A 14,522-nucleotide genomic window follows, 5' to 3' on the forward strand; every position below is an offset into this window, starting at 1 on the left:
CAGAATAAAGGTTTTCTTTCTTAGGGAAAAAAGTGTGAAAAATGGACAGTTATAACTGTTACTTGCTACTTCTGGATCTTTTGTGTCCTGTAGCTCCACTCTGTAGTATTGCCCATCCTCCTGCCTTTGCTCCAGCTGCATGGTAACAACTGTGGTGTCCACATGGGGTTGCAGAGCCAGCACTACTAGAAATGTGGGTGCTTTGCTAAGCAGCTCATGCACACATGGCGTTTTCCTGGCTTTGTGATGTGCGTGTAGGCTTGAGAAATGGAAACTTGTTTCTCTTAAAAAAAAAAAATCCCCAACCCTTTCTGATAGGAACTTGCATTAAGAAAAGTAGTCGTCTCTTGTTAGTTGCAGAATAGTTGTTTATTATACACAAGTGTTTTGCTCAGTAATACTTGAATGGACAATTTAACAGTTTATTGTAAAAAGACTCAGTTTCTTTGAAGGTAATTTTGATTTTACACTGTTAAGGACAGGAACTGCATAGTGTCTTTGAAGCACTTTGGAGTAATAGTATTGTCCCCTTTTTTTTTTTTTTTTTTCATTTAGATGTGGTATTAAGAAAAGTTAATAGAGAAGTTTTCAGAATCTTCTACACTTTCAACAACCTCTTTAATCCAGGGGATGTAGTTGGCTACTCTTGTATAGACACCATATTTTCCTTTTTCAGCACAGCCCTCTCCCCAGCTTACAACCCCCAGGAGAAACCAAGTGTTGTGGTAGGACACTGCAAAGGGGCCGCCGCTGTCCCCTTTGCAGGCATCAGCAGTGTCTGTGTCGTGGCCTGCGCAGAACATATTGTCGGTGACAAGCCTGTCGGTGGAGCGCTGACAGGTGTCCATGTTCACGATGGGCAGCTGGACCCTCATGAGGAAGCGCAGGGTGGCGCCTCTCTCATGGGTGGCTCCCCACCCACTCACTGTCCCCACATGTCCCTCTTGGGACAGCAGGGTAGCGAGGCTGGGGCTGGGCAGGCAGATGGGAACGACGTACTCGTTAAAAATGACATTGTTGCTCAGGTACAACAAGGCAATGTCACCGTTGTAGTTGTTGGAATCATAATGTGGATGTGTCCAGCTCTGTGCCACAGCTATCTTCTGTTCCTTGAATTCTCTTTGGTATTTGTCAAAGTCTCCTGGAACCATAAAGAGTTAAAATGTTCAGGAAAAGGTAAGGAGCCTGGACAGTGTCATCATGGGGTAAGTTTGTGTGCATCAGTGTGTGTGTGTGTACATCTGTGTGCGCCTGCCTGTCTGTGTGCATCAGGGTGCGTGCACGTATGTGCCTCTGTGTGAGTCTCTGTGTCAGTATCTGAGTGTACGAGTGAGTATGAGCGTGACTGAATGTTTGAGTATCCATGTGAGTGTGTGTCAGAGTGAGTCTCCAAGTGTGAGTGTGTCTGAGTGTTCGTGATGATAAAAGTGTGAGTGTCCAAGTAAGTGTGAGTGAGCGTAAGAGAATGTCCGTGTGTGAGTACAAGTGTGAGTATATGAGCGTCCATGTGTGAGTGTGTCAGTGAGTGACCTTGTGAGAGTGTCAGTGGGTGTCTGTCAGTGACACAGTGAGTATGAATGAGTGTGACTGTGCGAGTATCTGAGCGAGGGTGAGTATGGGTGTCCAAGTGAGTATGAGTGCCTGTGAGACTCTGATTGTGTATGAGTGTGACTGTCCAAGTGTGAGTGTCTGAGAGTGTCTCAGTCCCTGTGAGTATCCGAGTGTGTCTGAGAGACCGTATGTGTCCATATGAGTGGGAGTGACCATGTTTGTCTCCAGTTTAGAGTGTCTGTGTGACGATGTGTGAGTGACTCTGAGTCTGACTTTCCGAGTGTGAGTGAGAATGTCTGAGTGTCTGTGTGAGTGTACAAGTGTCTGAGTGTGACTGATGGTATGAATGTGTCTTTGTGTGAGTGCGATTATGAGTGTGACTGTGAGAGTGTCAGAGTGAGTGTGAGTGTCATACTGAGTGTGAGTATGAACATGAGTGTCCATTTGAGTGTGTGAATGTCCAAGTGAGTGTGAGTGACCCAGTGAGCATGAGAGTGTGACTCTCCAAAGGTGAGTGAGTGTGAACATCCACGTGTGAGTGTCTGGGTGTGTCCGAGAGCCCATGAGACTGTATGAGAGTTCATGTGAGTATGAGTGTGAGCGTCTGTTTGAGTTTCCGTGTGTGTATGAGTCGGTGTGACCATGTGAGTACGAGTGAGTGTGAGTATGAGCTTGAGCATCCCTTTGAGCGTGTGAGTGTCTGAGTGAGTGTGAGTTGACCCAGTGAGAATGAGTGTGAGTATGAGTGTCTGTGGGGAGAGTGAGTGTCCATGTGAGTGAGTGTGAGTGCTCGTGAGATTGTATGAGTGTCCATGTGAATGTCAGTGACCCAGTGATTATTCATGTGAGCACATGACTGTCCAAGTGTGAGTATGAGTGGGAGTGAGAGTGCCTGTGAGTGTCCATGTGAGTGAGTGTCTGAGTGTGAGTGACCCAGTGAGTGTTTGAGTGAATGTGAGTATGTGTGTGTCCGTGAGAGTGTACAAGTGTCTGAGTGTGAGTGTCTGGGTGTCTGAGTGCCCATGAGCCTCTGAGTATGAGTGTGATGGTCTGTTTGAGTGTCCGTGTATGAGTGAGAGAGTGTGAATGACCCAGTGAGTATGAGTGTCAAAGCGCGTTTGATTGAATGTGAGTATGAGTGTGAGTGTCCAAGGGAGCATGAATGTATCTGGATGTGTGTGAGTAAGTGAGTGTATGAGTGTGAGTGTTTGGGCGTCTGTGAGAGTGTCCAAGTGAGTGTGAGTGTCTGAGTGTGATGGACTGTGTGAGAGTGAGTATGAGTGTGAGCGTTCAAGTGTGAGTGACCCAGTGAGTATGAGTAAGTGAGTGTCTGAGTGTGAGTATCACTGTGAGTGACCGCAGGAGTGTGAGGGTCCATGTGGGTGTCTGTGTGCACATCTGGGTGTGTCTGAGTAGAGTGTGAGTCTGAGTGCCAGTGAGACTGTGAGTATGAGTGTCCATGTATGAGTCTGAGCATGAGTGTGAAAGTCCTTGTGAGTGTGAGTGTGTCTGAGTCTGAGCATGAGTGTCAGTGACCCTGCAAGTATGAGTGAGAGTGAGACTGTGACTGACCGAATGCAAGTGTCTGAGTGACTGTGAGTGACCGCGTGTGATTGAGTGTGTCTGTGAGAGTGTACGAGTGTGTGTCTGAGTGTCAGAGTGAGTGTGACTGTGAGTGTCCAAATGAGTGTGAGTATGAGCGTGAGTGTGTGAGTGTCCGAAGAATGTGAGTGACCCAGTGAGCATGACAGTGTGACTGTCCAAATGTGAGTGTTCGAGTGAGTGTGAGTGTCTGGGTGTGTCTGAGAGCCCATGAGACTGTATGAGTGTTCATGTGAGTATGAGTGTGAGCGTCTGAGTCTCCGTGTGTGTAAGAGTCAGTGTGACCATGTGAGTACAAGTGAGTGTGAGTATGAGCGTGAGTGTCTGTTTGAGTGTGTGAGTGTCCGAGTGAGTGTGAGTGACCCAGTGAGAATGAGTGTGACAGTGTGACTGTCCAAGTATGAGTGTGAGTATGAGTGTGAGTGTCTGCGGGAAAGTGAGCGTCCGAGTATAACTGTGAGTCTCCATGTGAGTGAGTGTGAGTGCTCGTGAGATAGTATGATGTCCATGTGAATGTCAGTGACCGAGTGATTATTAGTATGAGCATATGACTGTCCAAGTGTGAGTATGAGTGGGAGTGTGAGTGTGAGAGGGTGCGTGTCCATGTGTGAGTGTTTGAGTGAATGCGAGTACGTGCATGTCCGTGAGAGTGTACGAGTGAGTGGCTGAGTGAGTCTGAGTGTCTGGGTGTCTGAGTGCCCGTGAGACTCTGAGTAGGAGTGTGAGGGTCTGTCTGAGTGTCCGTGTATGAGTCAGTGTGACCGTGTGAGTATGAGTGAGAGAGTGTGAATGACCCAGTGAGAATGAGTGTCAAAGTGTGAGTGTCCGTGAGAGTGTGTGAGTGAGTGTCCGAGGGAGCATGAATGTGAGTGTCTGGGGGGGTGTGTGTGTGAGTGTGAGAGTGTGAGTATGAGCCTGAGTATCCATGTGGGTGTGAGTGTTGGCGTCTAAGTGTCTGAGCGTGATGGGCTGCGTGAGTGAGAGTGAGTATGAGCGTGAGCGTTCAAGCGTGAGTGAGTGTCTGAGTGTGAGTATGACTGTGAGCGACTGCAGGAGTGTGAGGGTCCATGTGGGTGTCTGTGTGCGCGTCTGGGTGAGTCTGAGTGCCAGTGAGGCTGTGAGTATGAGTTTCCATGTGTGAGTATGAGTCTGAGCAGGAGCATGAGAGTCCTTGTGAGTGTGAGTGTGTCTGAGTGTGAGTATGAGTGTCAGTGACCCTGCAAGTATGAGTGAGAGTGAGACTGTGACTGACCGAATGGAAGTGTCTGAGTGACTGTGTGAGTGTGATTATGAGTGTGAGTGTCCAAGTGAGTGTATGAGCGTGTCTATTTGAGTGTGTGAGTGTCCGTGTGAGTGACCCAGTGAGCATGAGAGTGTGACTGTCCAAATGTGTGTGTCTGAGTGAGCACGTGCCTCCATGTGAGTAAGTGTGAGTGTCTGGGTGTGTCTGAGAGCCCATGAGATTGTATGAGTGTTCATGTGAGTATGAGTGTGAGCGTCTGTTTGAGTCTCCATGTGTGTATGAGTTAGTGTGACCATGTGAGTGAGTCTATGAGCGTGAGTGTCCGTTTGAGTGTGTGAGTGTGAGTGACCCAGTGAGTATGAGAGTGTGAGTGTCCAAGTGCGAGTGTTTGAGTGAATGTGAGTATGTGAGTGTACAAGTGAGTGTGTGTTTGGGTATTTGAGCGTCCGTGTATGAGTCAGTGTGATTCTGTGAGTATGAGTGTGAGAGTGTCAGTCCAAGTGTGAGTTTCTGGGTATGTCTGAGTGAGTGTGAGTGCCCATGAGACTGTGAGTGGCTGTGTGAGTGTCAGTGTGTGTATGAGTGAGTGAGAATGTGTGAGCAGGACTGTGAGATTCTAAGCGTGAGTGTGAGAATTACTGTGAGTGTCCATGTGAGTATGAGTGTCAGTGTGTGTGTGTGTGTGAGTATGAGAGTTTGTGTGTTTGAGTGTCAGAATTAGTGTCTGAGTGTGAGTGACCTTGTGAGTGTTTGAGTGTTCGAGTGAGTGTGCATCTGAGTGTCTTTGTGAGTGCTGAGTGTGAGTAGTAGTGTTAGTATGAGTGTCCATGAGAGTACGAGTGTGTGACAGTGTCTGAGTGTCTGTGAAACTGCGCCTTAGTGTGGGTGACGTTGTGAGTGGGAGTATGAGTGTTAGTGTCCATTTGAGTGTGAGAGTCCATGCAAGTATGAGTGTTTCTGTCTCTGTGATGCTTAGCGTTAGTGTGAATGTCTGTGAGTGAGAGTGTGATAGAGTCAGTGAGTGTGGTAGACTATGAGAGTGTGAGTTTGAGTGTCCATGTGAATGCACGAGCGTCTGTGTGTCGGTGTAAGAGTGGGAGTGTCCGTGTGAGTGTATCCATTTGGGTATGAGTGAGAATGTCCATATGAGTATGAGTACGAGTGGGAGTGTACATGTGTCTGAATGAGTGTGTCTGTTTGTTAGTGAGAGTGTGAATGAGAGCGTGAAAGTCTGTGAAATGTGTGGGTGAGTGTGAGTGTCCATATGAGTGTGAGTTTCGGTGAGTGTGTCTGTGTGGCAGTGTGTATGACTGTGAGTTTGTCTTGTGAGTGTGTTTATGTGTGAGTAAAGTGTATTTTCGTGTGTGTGACTGTGTGTTTTCTGCATGTCTGCTGTGAGTGCATGTCAGTGTGTGTGTCTGGGTATCCCTGTCTATGCGTCTGTCTATCTGTGCGTGTGCATTTGTCTCTCTGTGTGTATGTGTGTCTGTTTGTGTCTGCTGTGAGTGTGTCTGCCTGTGTGTGTGTACAGAAAACTCCTGTACTCACCGACGGTGACGTGGTGCGGTGTGACAAGATCCAGGCAGTGCGCAGCGGTGACCACCCAGCGGCTGCTGATCAGGCTTCCTCCACAGAAACCCACGTCTCTACTGTTCCGGATCAGCACCTGTGAGAAGGGGTGAGATCTCTATGCACACACTGTCTTGTTCTCGCCCATTGGCTGCTGACTCTGGATCCTGAGAACTACACTTCTGGCAATAGTCACCACAGCACACCAGGCAAAGACGGAGTTAAAACAGTAACAAAATAAAAAATTTGCACCATCTGTGCCAATGAAGCACAATAGTGAGGTCTATGTGAACAAGGGAGAGAAAAGAGTTCGTCATGGTAATAAAATCTGGAATGATCTACAATGTAGAAAATGGAAAGGTGAAAAGATGCTGCTCTGTGTTATATATTCAGAATTATGCTGAAGCTTTAATGCAGCTTATATCTTCAATTATACCCCTTCCTGAACCTTTATTTCATGTGTTAAACTGAAGAAAAAGCTCTGCAGTTCCAGTGAAGTGAATAATAAAATAGTGGAAAAAGCTGCAACCAAGTCTGGCCTCCTACCCTGGTCTGGTTCCTGGATTAATGCCATGTTTTACATAAGCCTTTTTGACTTAATTCTATGTGCTATCGATGCTTTTAATTCTGTTCAGTAGCACTAGAATAAAAAAGAAAAATTACTTGAAAGCTCTATCTTAGATTATGAAGAACTAGACAAGGAAAAAAAAGCCAACCACCACACACAAAAATTTGAAACTCTCTTGCTGGTATCACTTTATCTCAAGAATAAAGTGTCTGGGTGAGGGAGAATTCACACCACATTCCCTTCTCACGACCTAAAGGCAGATAAAAACAAAGCGGCTGGTGTTCCTCCTTGAAGCAGGTACGATGGCTTAAAAAAACCCAGACACTGTACTAGTGACACGTCAGTGCCCAAAAGTGCAGACAGGTTCAGCCCACTGTTGTTCCGCCTGTAAAAGACCTGCTGAAAGGGAAAAATCTTGTGTGACAGCAATAAAACAGACTGACAGAAACCTCAAGTTTTTTAGATCAGTCAGTTAACTTATTAGGTACAAGCCCATAAATAATACTAGTACACCGATAAAGCAGAGACAAGTAAAAATATCAACTATAGTCACACAGAGCGGGATAAAGAGACACAGATGCACGCTGACACACGCACAGCCAGCCACACACACACTCTCACAGATACGCACAGACACATACAGTGACACACAAACATGAACACAGACACACACACACAGAGACACATGCAGGCACATACCACACACAAACAGACACAAACTCAGACACACAAAGAGACACAGCCACACGATCACACAGACACACGCACCCACACAGACACACAGGGACAGACACAAAAACAGAGAGGCATGCACACACAGAGATGGACACAGAGGCACAAACAGGTGTGCACACACGTACACAGATGGACACAGAGGCACCCACAGACACACAAACACAGAGACACAAAGTGCCCAAAACCAAGATTAACAACCCAAAGAAGACAGTGGGAATAAAACACTACAGGGATGCTTCCCTTCTGGCCACACGCTGTTCACCTTCACATTTGAGCCCTCTCCATAGTATCTTCCTTACCCTGACAAACATGAAAAGCTCCACCTTCTAATGAAAAATATCACCTGGTCATAGAAAAATTTTTATGAAAAACAGCACCAGCCGTTCCAGAAGGGGTCAGAAGCCCAGTTTTCACCAGGAACATCTAGAAACAAAGACCGTGAATAACAGAGCAGGAGAAGGTGGGATTGATAAAGAGAGAAAGTATGCAGCTTAGATCACAAAATACATATATTTAGGATGGGGGAAAATGATAAGTAAGGGAAGTGATACACAGAATCAAAAAGACCTGCGAAATTTTGGGAAATACATGTGGCTGGATTGCCCACTATCTGAAAAAAAAACCTGGTGAACTCTGCTCCAGATGGAACCTGTGACAACAAAGTCAGACACAGCATTCAGGTGTGGTACCTGTGGCTGGGCTAGAAGAAAAGCGTTACCTGCCATGGGCAATGGCCGCGATGACACAAAGTTCCTCCTGTTATCCTGGAGTTGTGCTCTGATGTGGAGCTCACATAGATCTGAGGTGTGTCCGAAACATTTCCCTGGTCACTGCGGTGATTCAGTGCCCCGTGCGTGGTTCGCATGGCCCCTGTTTTGTTCTGGCCGTCGTTCTCCCCTGTCTGGTTTTGCCCAGCAGCGTTTTCCACCATTTCCTCCTGCCTGGCTGCAGGTGCTGTGGTCTGGTTCTGCCCTGCGGGGCCCTGGCTCAGCTCACCCCACGGAGCTGAGCCTCTCTGGGGTTTGCCAGGCCCAGCGGTCCCCTCATCTGCGCCCTCCTGCCTGGGGACAGCCCTCTCCCGTGCAGCAGCACCAGCGCTCTGTGGCTTCAGTGTCACAGAGGCCACCAGTGCCTTGTTCCAGCTGGAGGCATCTTCTGACACTTCAGTTTGTCCAGCGTCACCCTCCATGAGCGTGCTTTGCACAAAGGCAGCCTCCAAGGTCTCATTTTCCCCAGCAGCAGCTTGTTCCAGCTGGGTCTGTCTAACTGTGCCCTCCCTGCTCTCCTTCCACTTGGCCACATCACCCCTGTGCTCGCTCGCTCCCCTCAGCAGCCTGGTTTTGATCAGGCCACATGGAAACGATGCTGGAGGGAGAAAAGACAGAAATAAAGCTTTGAGTTTAGGCTGTGTGGTGTCAAGGGTCAGGACAGAATCCAACCCTATCACTTGCCTTGTGACAAGATGCCTTAACACCAAGTTTTAAAGACCCCTGTCATGTCCCTTTGCTCCTGACACCGCAGTTTAGTTTCATCACCCAGTTATGTTGATCTAAGTGCTGCTGTTGGGAGGGACAGGCCCACCCCAGACTGTGCTGCTGCCCCTTTGCCCAGAGCTCACTGGATTAGAGAGACACCTCGCTCAGAGACACCTTAACATTTAAAATAAATAGACAATAAATAAGACAGATCTTTTCTATAGAATCACAGACTGGTTGGGGTTGGAAGGGACCTCTGGAGATCATCTAGTCCAACCCACCTGCTAAAGCAGGTTCACCAGAGCAGATCACACAGGAATTTGTCCAGGCCGGTTTGAATGTCTCCAGAAAAGGAGACTCCACAACCTCCCTGGGCACCCTGGTCCAGGCTCTGGCACCTCAAAGTAAAGAAGTTTCTCCTCATGTTTAGACGGAACCTCCTGTGCTTCAATCTGTACCCATTAATTAAAAAAAAAATTCCTAAAACATATGAATAAACAAAATAATGTCACCCACTGGGTCAGTGGCCCGACTACGAGGATCAAGGGTGTATAAAACGCAGAACAAACCTAAATATATCAAGTAAGGCGTAACCGGTAAATCAGAATGGAAGCATTATGAAGTAGGAACCCCATCCTAACAGGCCTGTGGCTTTGAGACAACACAGCTGTAGCTATACACTAAGTGCAAGCTGCAGTAGGTACAGCGCGCAGCTCCTCTGCAACCAGGGAAGAGGAAAAGATGGAGCCTGTGAGCCCATAACTGGGACCGAGCTGGCGTTACCTGTTTGCAGGCAGCTCCTCCCGTCCCCGTGCAGGGTGTAGCCCTCGGCGCAGGAACACGTCACGTGGAAGGTGCTGCTGTCCCGGCAGTACTGCCAGCACCCGCCGTTCTTGTACCAGCACTCAAACCTTTCTGCGATGGAAACACACAGGTGTTCACCTGGTTATTGCTACACAGCTGAAGTTGGAACGTATGAGAAACATCCGCTGAAATGTGGCGGGGAAACGGAAGGAACTACCTCTCACAGTTCCAGAAAACCATGCTGATTTGCAGCAAACCAGATACAATTCTTTATGGCTATTGCAGTTCGCCTGTTGCTCCCGTTTTCTTATTTGTCAGGTTGTTTTGAGGCCACAGCCAGGCTCTGGCCCTTCTGCCTGTAGAGCAGGAGCACAGAAATACCTGGAAGAGCACACACTGCTTTAGCACCCATTTGTGAACTGTCTGCAGCGCTTATCTTTTGTAGCATGACAGACTTAAAGTACTAGACATTTTGGTGCATGCCAAGTCTGCAAGAAACTGAATAAGTTTTTGTATACATTGTTACATTGAAAAAATGTTTAATTGCTTGACTATAAAAATAAAAGGTCAACAAAAGCAGTTGGGGGAAAAAATTACTTATGATTAATAGTTTTCACCTCAGTTTGGCTTTTGCTGTAAAGTCACGCCCCTGTCATTTGCAAACTGGAAACAGTAGTTCAGAGGACCAAAAGTCCTCTGACCAAAGGCAGCTTTTCTACTTCATTCTTCATCATTTGTATATTACAAAATAAATACATATTGGTTGTGTTTACACTAAGCTTTGCCTGATTAAAGAGAAAACAGGGCCTCACCATGACAGATCTCCAGTGGAAGTGTCTGTGCCAGGAGCTCCTACATTTGTGATCACTCTGAAGGGATAAAGAGTGGTAATCCCCTGCCCTTTCTTGGGGGAGGATGGGAGATGGCCAAGGCCGTTCATGACAGGAGGTTGTGCCACCACTTCCTCCACACACCAGAGCCAGAATTAGCTACGGCTGCGGTCACAACGCGACTCCCTTCCTGCCCCAACATGTCACATACAAAAACACTGTTCTGTATGAATCTAAACAACCGAGCAGTTCTGTATCAGATACAGTCACCACTGATAAGCTCTATGAGAAGCCTCTGCAAAGGTTCAGCTCAAGTGTCCCAAGAGCAAATTCCAGCTCCAACCCTGCCTTCACAGGGAATGTCGGCATCTCAGCTCCTGTACTCACCTTTTTCACAGTTGTCTCCTCCAAATTTTGGGGGGCATATGCAAAAGTAACTGTAGTGTCTTATTTTGCAGACTCCACCATTGCGACAGGGATTTGTACTACATGGATTTGAACCTAAGAAGAAGAAACAAGGCATAGTGTAACTCCAGGAATTAAGAAAAACCTGGCTTTAAACTGCCACATAATTCTTTGTACCCAGAAGGGACACAAGAAGTAGATATTTTTTAAAATTCCCTTTTTTACCTACCTTGGTAACTGAACCAAAACTCCATCTGCAAGAAGAAAGCACAAATGAAGAGAACATTCAATAAGTGGTCATACTGATTTCTGAAGATATTAATTAGAAAACTGTGGGGTTTTAGGGTGCATGTAAATGAATATTTTTATTAGAACCATAATTCTCAAAGTAGATTTCCTGATGATCACCAGCCCAGCATGCATAAACAGGGTTGTCCTGGGATTAAAATTAAACTGAAAGCTCTGTAGAGCTGTTCCTACCGTGCTGCACCACCTGCTAAGGCAGACATCACCCAAGCAGCTCAGGCTAGATACACAAGAAATTAGGCACTTTAATATTTAAAACTGCAGTTCAAACGCTTGCTTCAGCATCAGGTCCCGGCTGAACGCCTCAGGCACACACCTGTCAGAGCTGCATCGGGTGCCTTGGGAAGGATTACTCCCAGGTCACACTTAACTTTCCTCTGTTTTTCCTTAAATAAGGTTTCTCACTGTTTTCTCCTGCGAATGGAAGATCTCCTTGGCCTCCTCAAATGAACATTTCTCCTCATTGCATTCTCTCTCCAAGTTCCCCGGACGAATCTCTTCTAGAAAATAGTTGGCACGTTTGTGGACTTTCAGCACCTCGTGTGCTTCATCTTTTCTCATAAACACTAGGAAAACAAAAATGAACAGTTAATGGTACTGGAAGAGCACAAACCAGCATCATTACTATAACACGGTTTTAGTTGGATAAACAATACAGAGAAGGGGATGGCATCTAAATAAACAGCCCATAGGAAAATAAAATTAGTCTGCATTCCAGCAAAAGACAGTAGTTTAAGCTTTTAGTGGCTCAAAAGACCCACTACTGACACATGCAGATTAGTGCAGAAATATTTTTTCTTCCTCAAAACACTTGAATATTGCAGCTGCTTCTTTGGAGGCTGGTTGTATTTTCCTGCCTGAGCTTCCCAGCTCACAATGACCTACCATCCTAGGCAAGTCCAAAGCCTCTGACAAAAAAACCAGTTTTGGAGATGAACCATAAAGACACACATTTATTTGCAGGTGCAGAATCAGTATCCATAGCAGTGATGGAAATTCTAGAATGATATTAAATTGCTTCATTTCTAGGCAATTAGGAACAGCCCAGAAAAACTCTTAGCTGAAAAGTGCTTTGGACAGATCCTGCTGTCTGGTGATGGAGAAAAAGCCTTTCACTTACATTAGTGAAACCGCCCTTTCACCACTCCCTGAGTTCTGGGGTCACCTTTAAAGTATTTACCTATTGTAAGTACCATCACATAGAGGGTCTGCCTGTTGTAAAGCGCTCTGGTTTGCAGATAGCACCCCTACCTCTGCTCTCCCTCCTCTGCAAGGACAGCCACAATGATGCGTGAGATCCTGTGCGTTCTCACGCCTGTTCTAAAGCTCTCTGAAGCCGTTTCCCAACCTTATGAACTAAAATCAACATAAGGCCCGAGAAGCCATGTTGAAAATGTTTAATTTTAGCTTCCCAAATTTGAAAACATTGCCAGGCAAAAATAATTCACAGAATACTTCTCAACAGGATGGTCCAACTAGGAAGCTGAAAACCTCATTTTTCTTGGAAATATATGTAAGAATATTAATTTTTTCTTGTGCATTTCTTGTAGAGCTTCTCCAACCCACAGGACTTTATGTTCAGAAAAGGAATGTAGTTTCAGTTTAAATGCTAAGATTGTCACAATAGTAAAATAAAATAAAAAATGTAATTCAGAAGTACCTACTTGGGTATGAAAACGGACAGCGGCTGTTGATGGGGCACATCAATAGGAGAAACACCACAAGCGAGGACCTGCTCTCCATTTCAGTGAGCGTTCAGAATACTCTGACTTCCTGCTGATTTCCTTCTGAGGGAAATGAAGGAAACTGGTATATTGTCACAAAAACTACAGGGTGGATTAGCCTGCAAAAAAGATGAAGAAGTAGAAGCAAGAGGACAAGAGACGGGAGAAAAGCAAACTGCAGCCCGTTCATTTGGATCCGATGCCCATTGTGTCTCCAAGCCGCTACGATGCTGCACACTGCAGCAGAGTTTGCCCAGGAAGGTGCCCAGGGCCTGACCCAAAGCCCACACAAGTAATTAATAAAAACGCCGTGATGAACAGGGGAGGTGTGGATCAGGCCCAAACTGAGCAGAAACCAGTTCCACTGAAAGCTGAGGGCTGAGCTGCACAATTCATCCAGGAGTCACTAATGACGGCAGCTGCTGCGGAATTACTGACGGTCTTGTTAAGCAGAACCATATGTGCAAACCCCAGTGAGGAAACCATCCACCACATACCTGGCCATAAAAGTTACAAGAGAGAAGTTTGTATTTCTTCATATTACCTTCACAGGCTGAATAATCTACAAGGATTTGACAGAACATACCTGTTTGCTACCTGTATCGTGCTTCAAAAACACAGGATCCAGAATGCATTCACTTCACACATAAACATGCAATTATACTTACTTTTTTCTTTCTTTTTTTTTTTTTTTTTTAGGGGAAGACGGGAGAGAGATTTGGATGTACACCAGGAACAGCCATGAGGTCAAAAGGTTGATCATTAACCAGTCACAAATATTGACAGAGGAGAGACAACCTTCTGGATTCTATGAAACACATTTGCAATCCAAAATCAGAAGAAAACTGTGTGTTTCCATGCACATACACATGTGCATTTAAAAAATAAAAAATAAAGAGTCCTTAAAAACACCCTTCAACAATAGCCACTTTTTTGCAACAAATTTCTTCAGGAAAATCTGGAATTTTTAAGAGAACATTTCTGACACTCCACCATCTTTCCTTAGGTAAGACCAACTGATCTGGAAAATACACAAGCTGATGTGTAAACATCTATTGCAATATGCAGAGCTGTGAGTGTGCAGGAGGATCCACAGCAGCCACCCGCAGGAAGGCAAATACTGCCCTGTAGCAACCACAGCTATTCACTGCCATGATGATTTCTGCCTTTAATTAGACCAATGTTTTACTGGCTTTGAACGCAATAATGTTTTTCCTTGCAATTCAATGTGCAGCACCCTCAGCTTTCTCCGAAGCACGTGTTCTTGGTGCAGGCCCTGGCTGGAAGGCTGCTGTTCAAAGCAATTTTCTTTAACGTTCATTGATCTTTAAAATCCAGACCCAAATAAAAAAGGCAAAAAAGAGAAAAAGAGAGACAGAGACAGCAGCCCAGAGAGCGATGGTTGAACATACTCTTGCACTCCAGCTCACCTCTGACATGAAAGCCCTTGCCCTGACTGGTACTTGCTCAATAAGCCTGTAAGCAGCTTGTAAGTCAACAAGACTAAGTCCACAAGTTTAAGAGGTATTAAAACTCTTTGCTGAGAGCGTATTAAATTTCTCACAAATTCTAATACAACTTTTTTGTAGCTGAGGTTTTTTTCACTTAACGATCTCATCACAAGAGCAGACTTGTTCTTCACTGATCCAGATGTGGATCCAAATCTTGACTGAGATGTTGGATACATATACATACATACAGAAGAGTTGG

General features: G+C 45.8%; 1 protein-coding gene across 2 annotated transcripts; it reads right to left on the reverse strand.

Annotated features, from left to right (window-relative positions):
- Positions 1–362: 362 nt before the first annotated feature.
- LOC309441924 (coagulation factor IX-like) lies at positions 363–14,507 on the reverse strand. Of its 2 annotated transcripts, XM_082057214.1 has the most exons (8): positions 12,753–14,507; positions 11,494–11,654; positions 11,012–11,036; positions 10,765–10,878; positions 9,527–9,658; positions 7,987–8,633; positions 5,945–6,062; positions 363–1,141 (listed from the first exon to the last, which is right to left on the reverse strand). In XM_082057214.1, the coding sequence occupies exons 1-8, from the start codon at positions 12,829–12,831 to the stop codon at positions 564–566; spliced, it is 1,854 nt and encodes a 617-aa protein (XP_081913340.1). In that variant the 5' UTR covers positions 12,832–14,507; the 3' UTR covers positions 363–563. The 2 variants fall into 2 exon arrangements, with proteins under 2 accessions (XP_081913340.1, XP_081913341.1); XM_082057215.1 differs by lacking the exon at positions 12,753–14,507 and having other exon boundaries at positions 11,405–11,522.
- Positions 14,508–14,522: the final 15 nt, after the last annotated feature.

This window comes from Streptopelia decaocto (genome assembly GCF_964273445.1).
Source record: "Streptopelia decaocto genome assembly, chromosome: 6".
Classification (NCBI taxonomy): Eukaryota; Metazoa; Chordata; class Aves; order Columbiformes; family Columbidae; genus Streptopelia; species Streptopelia decaocto.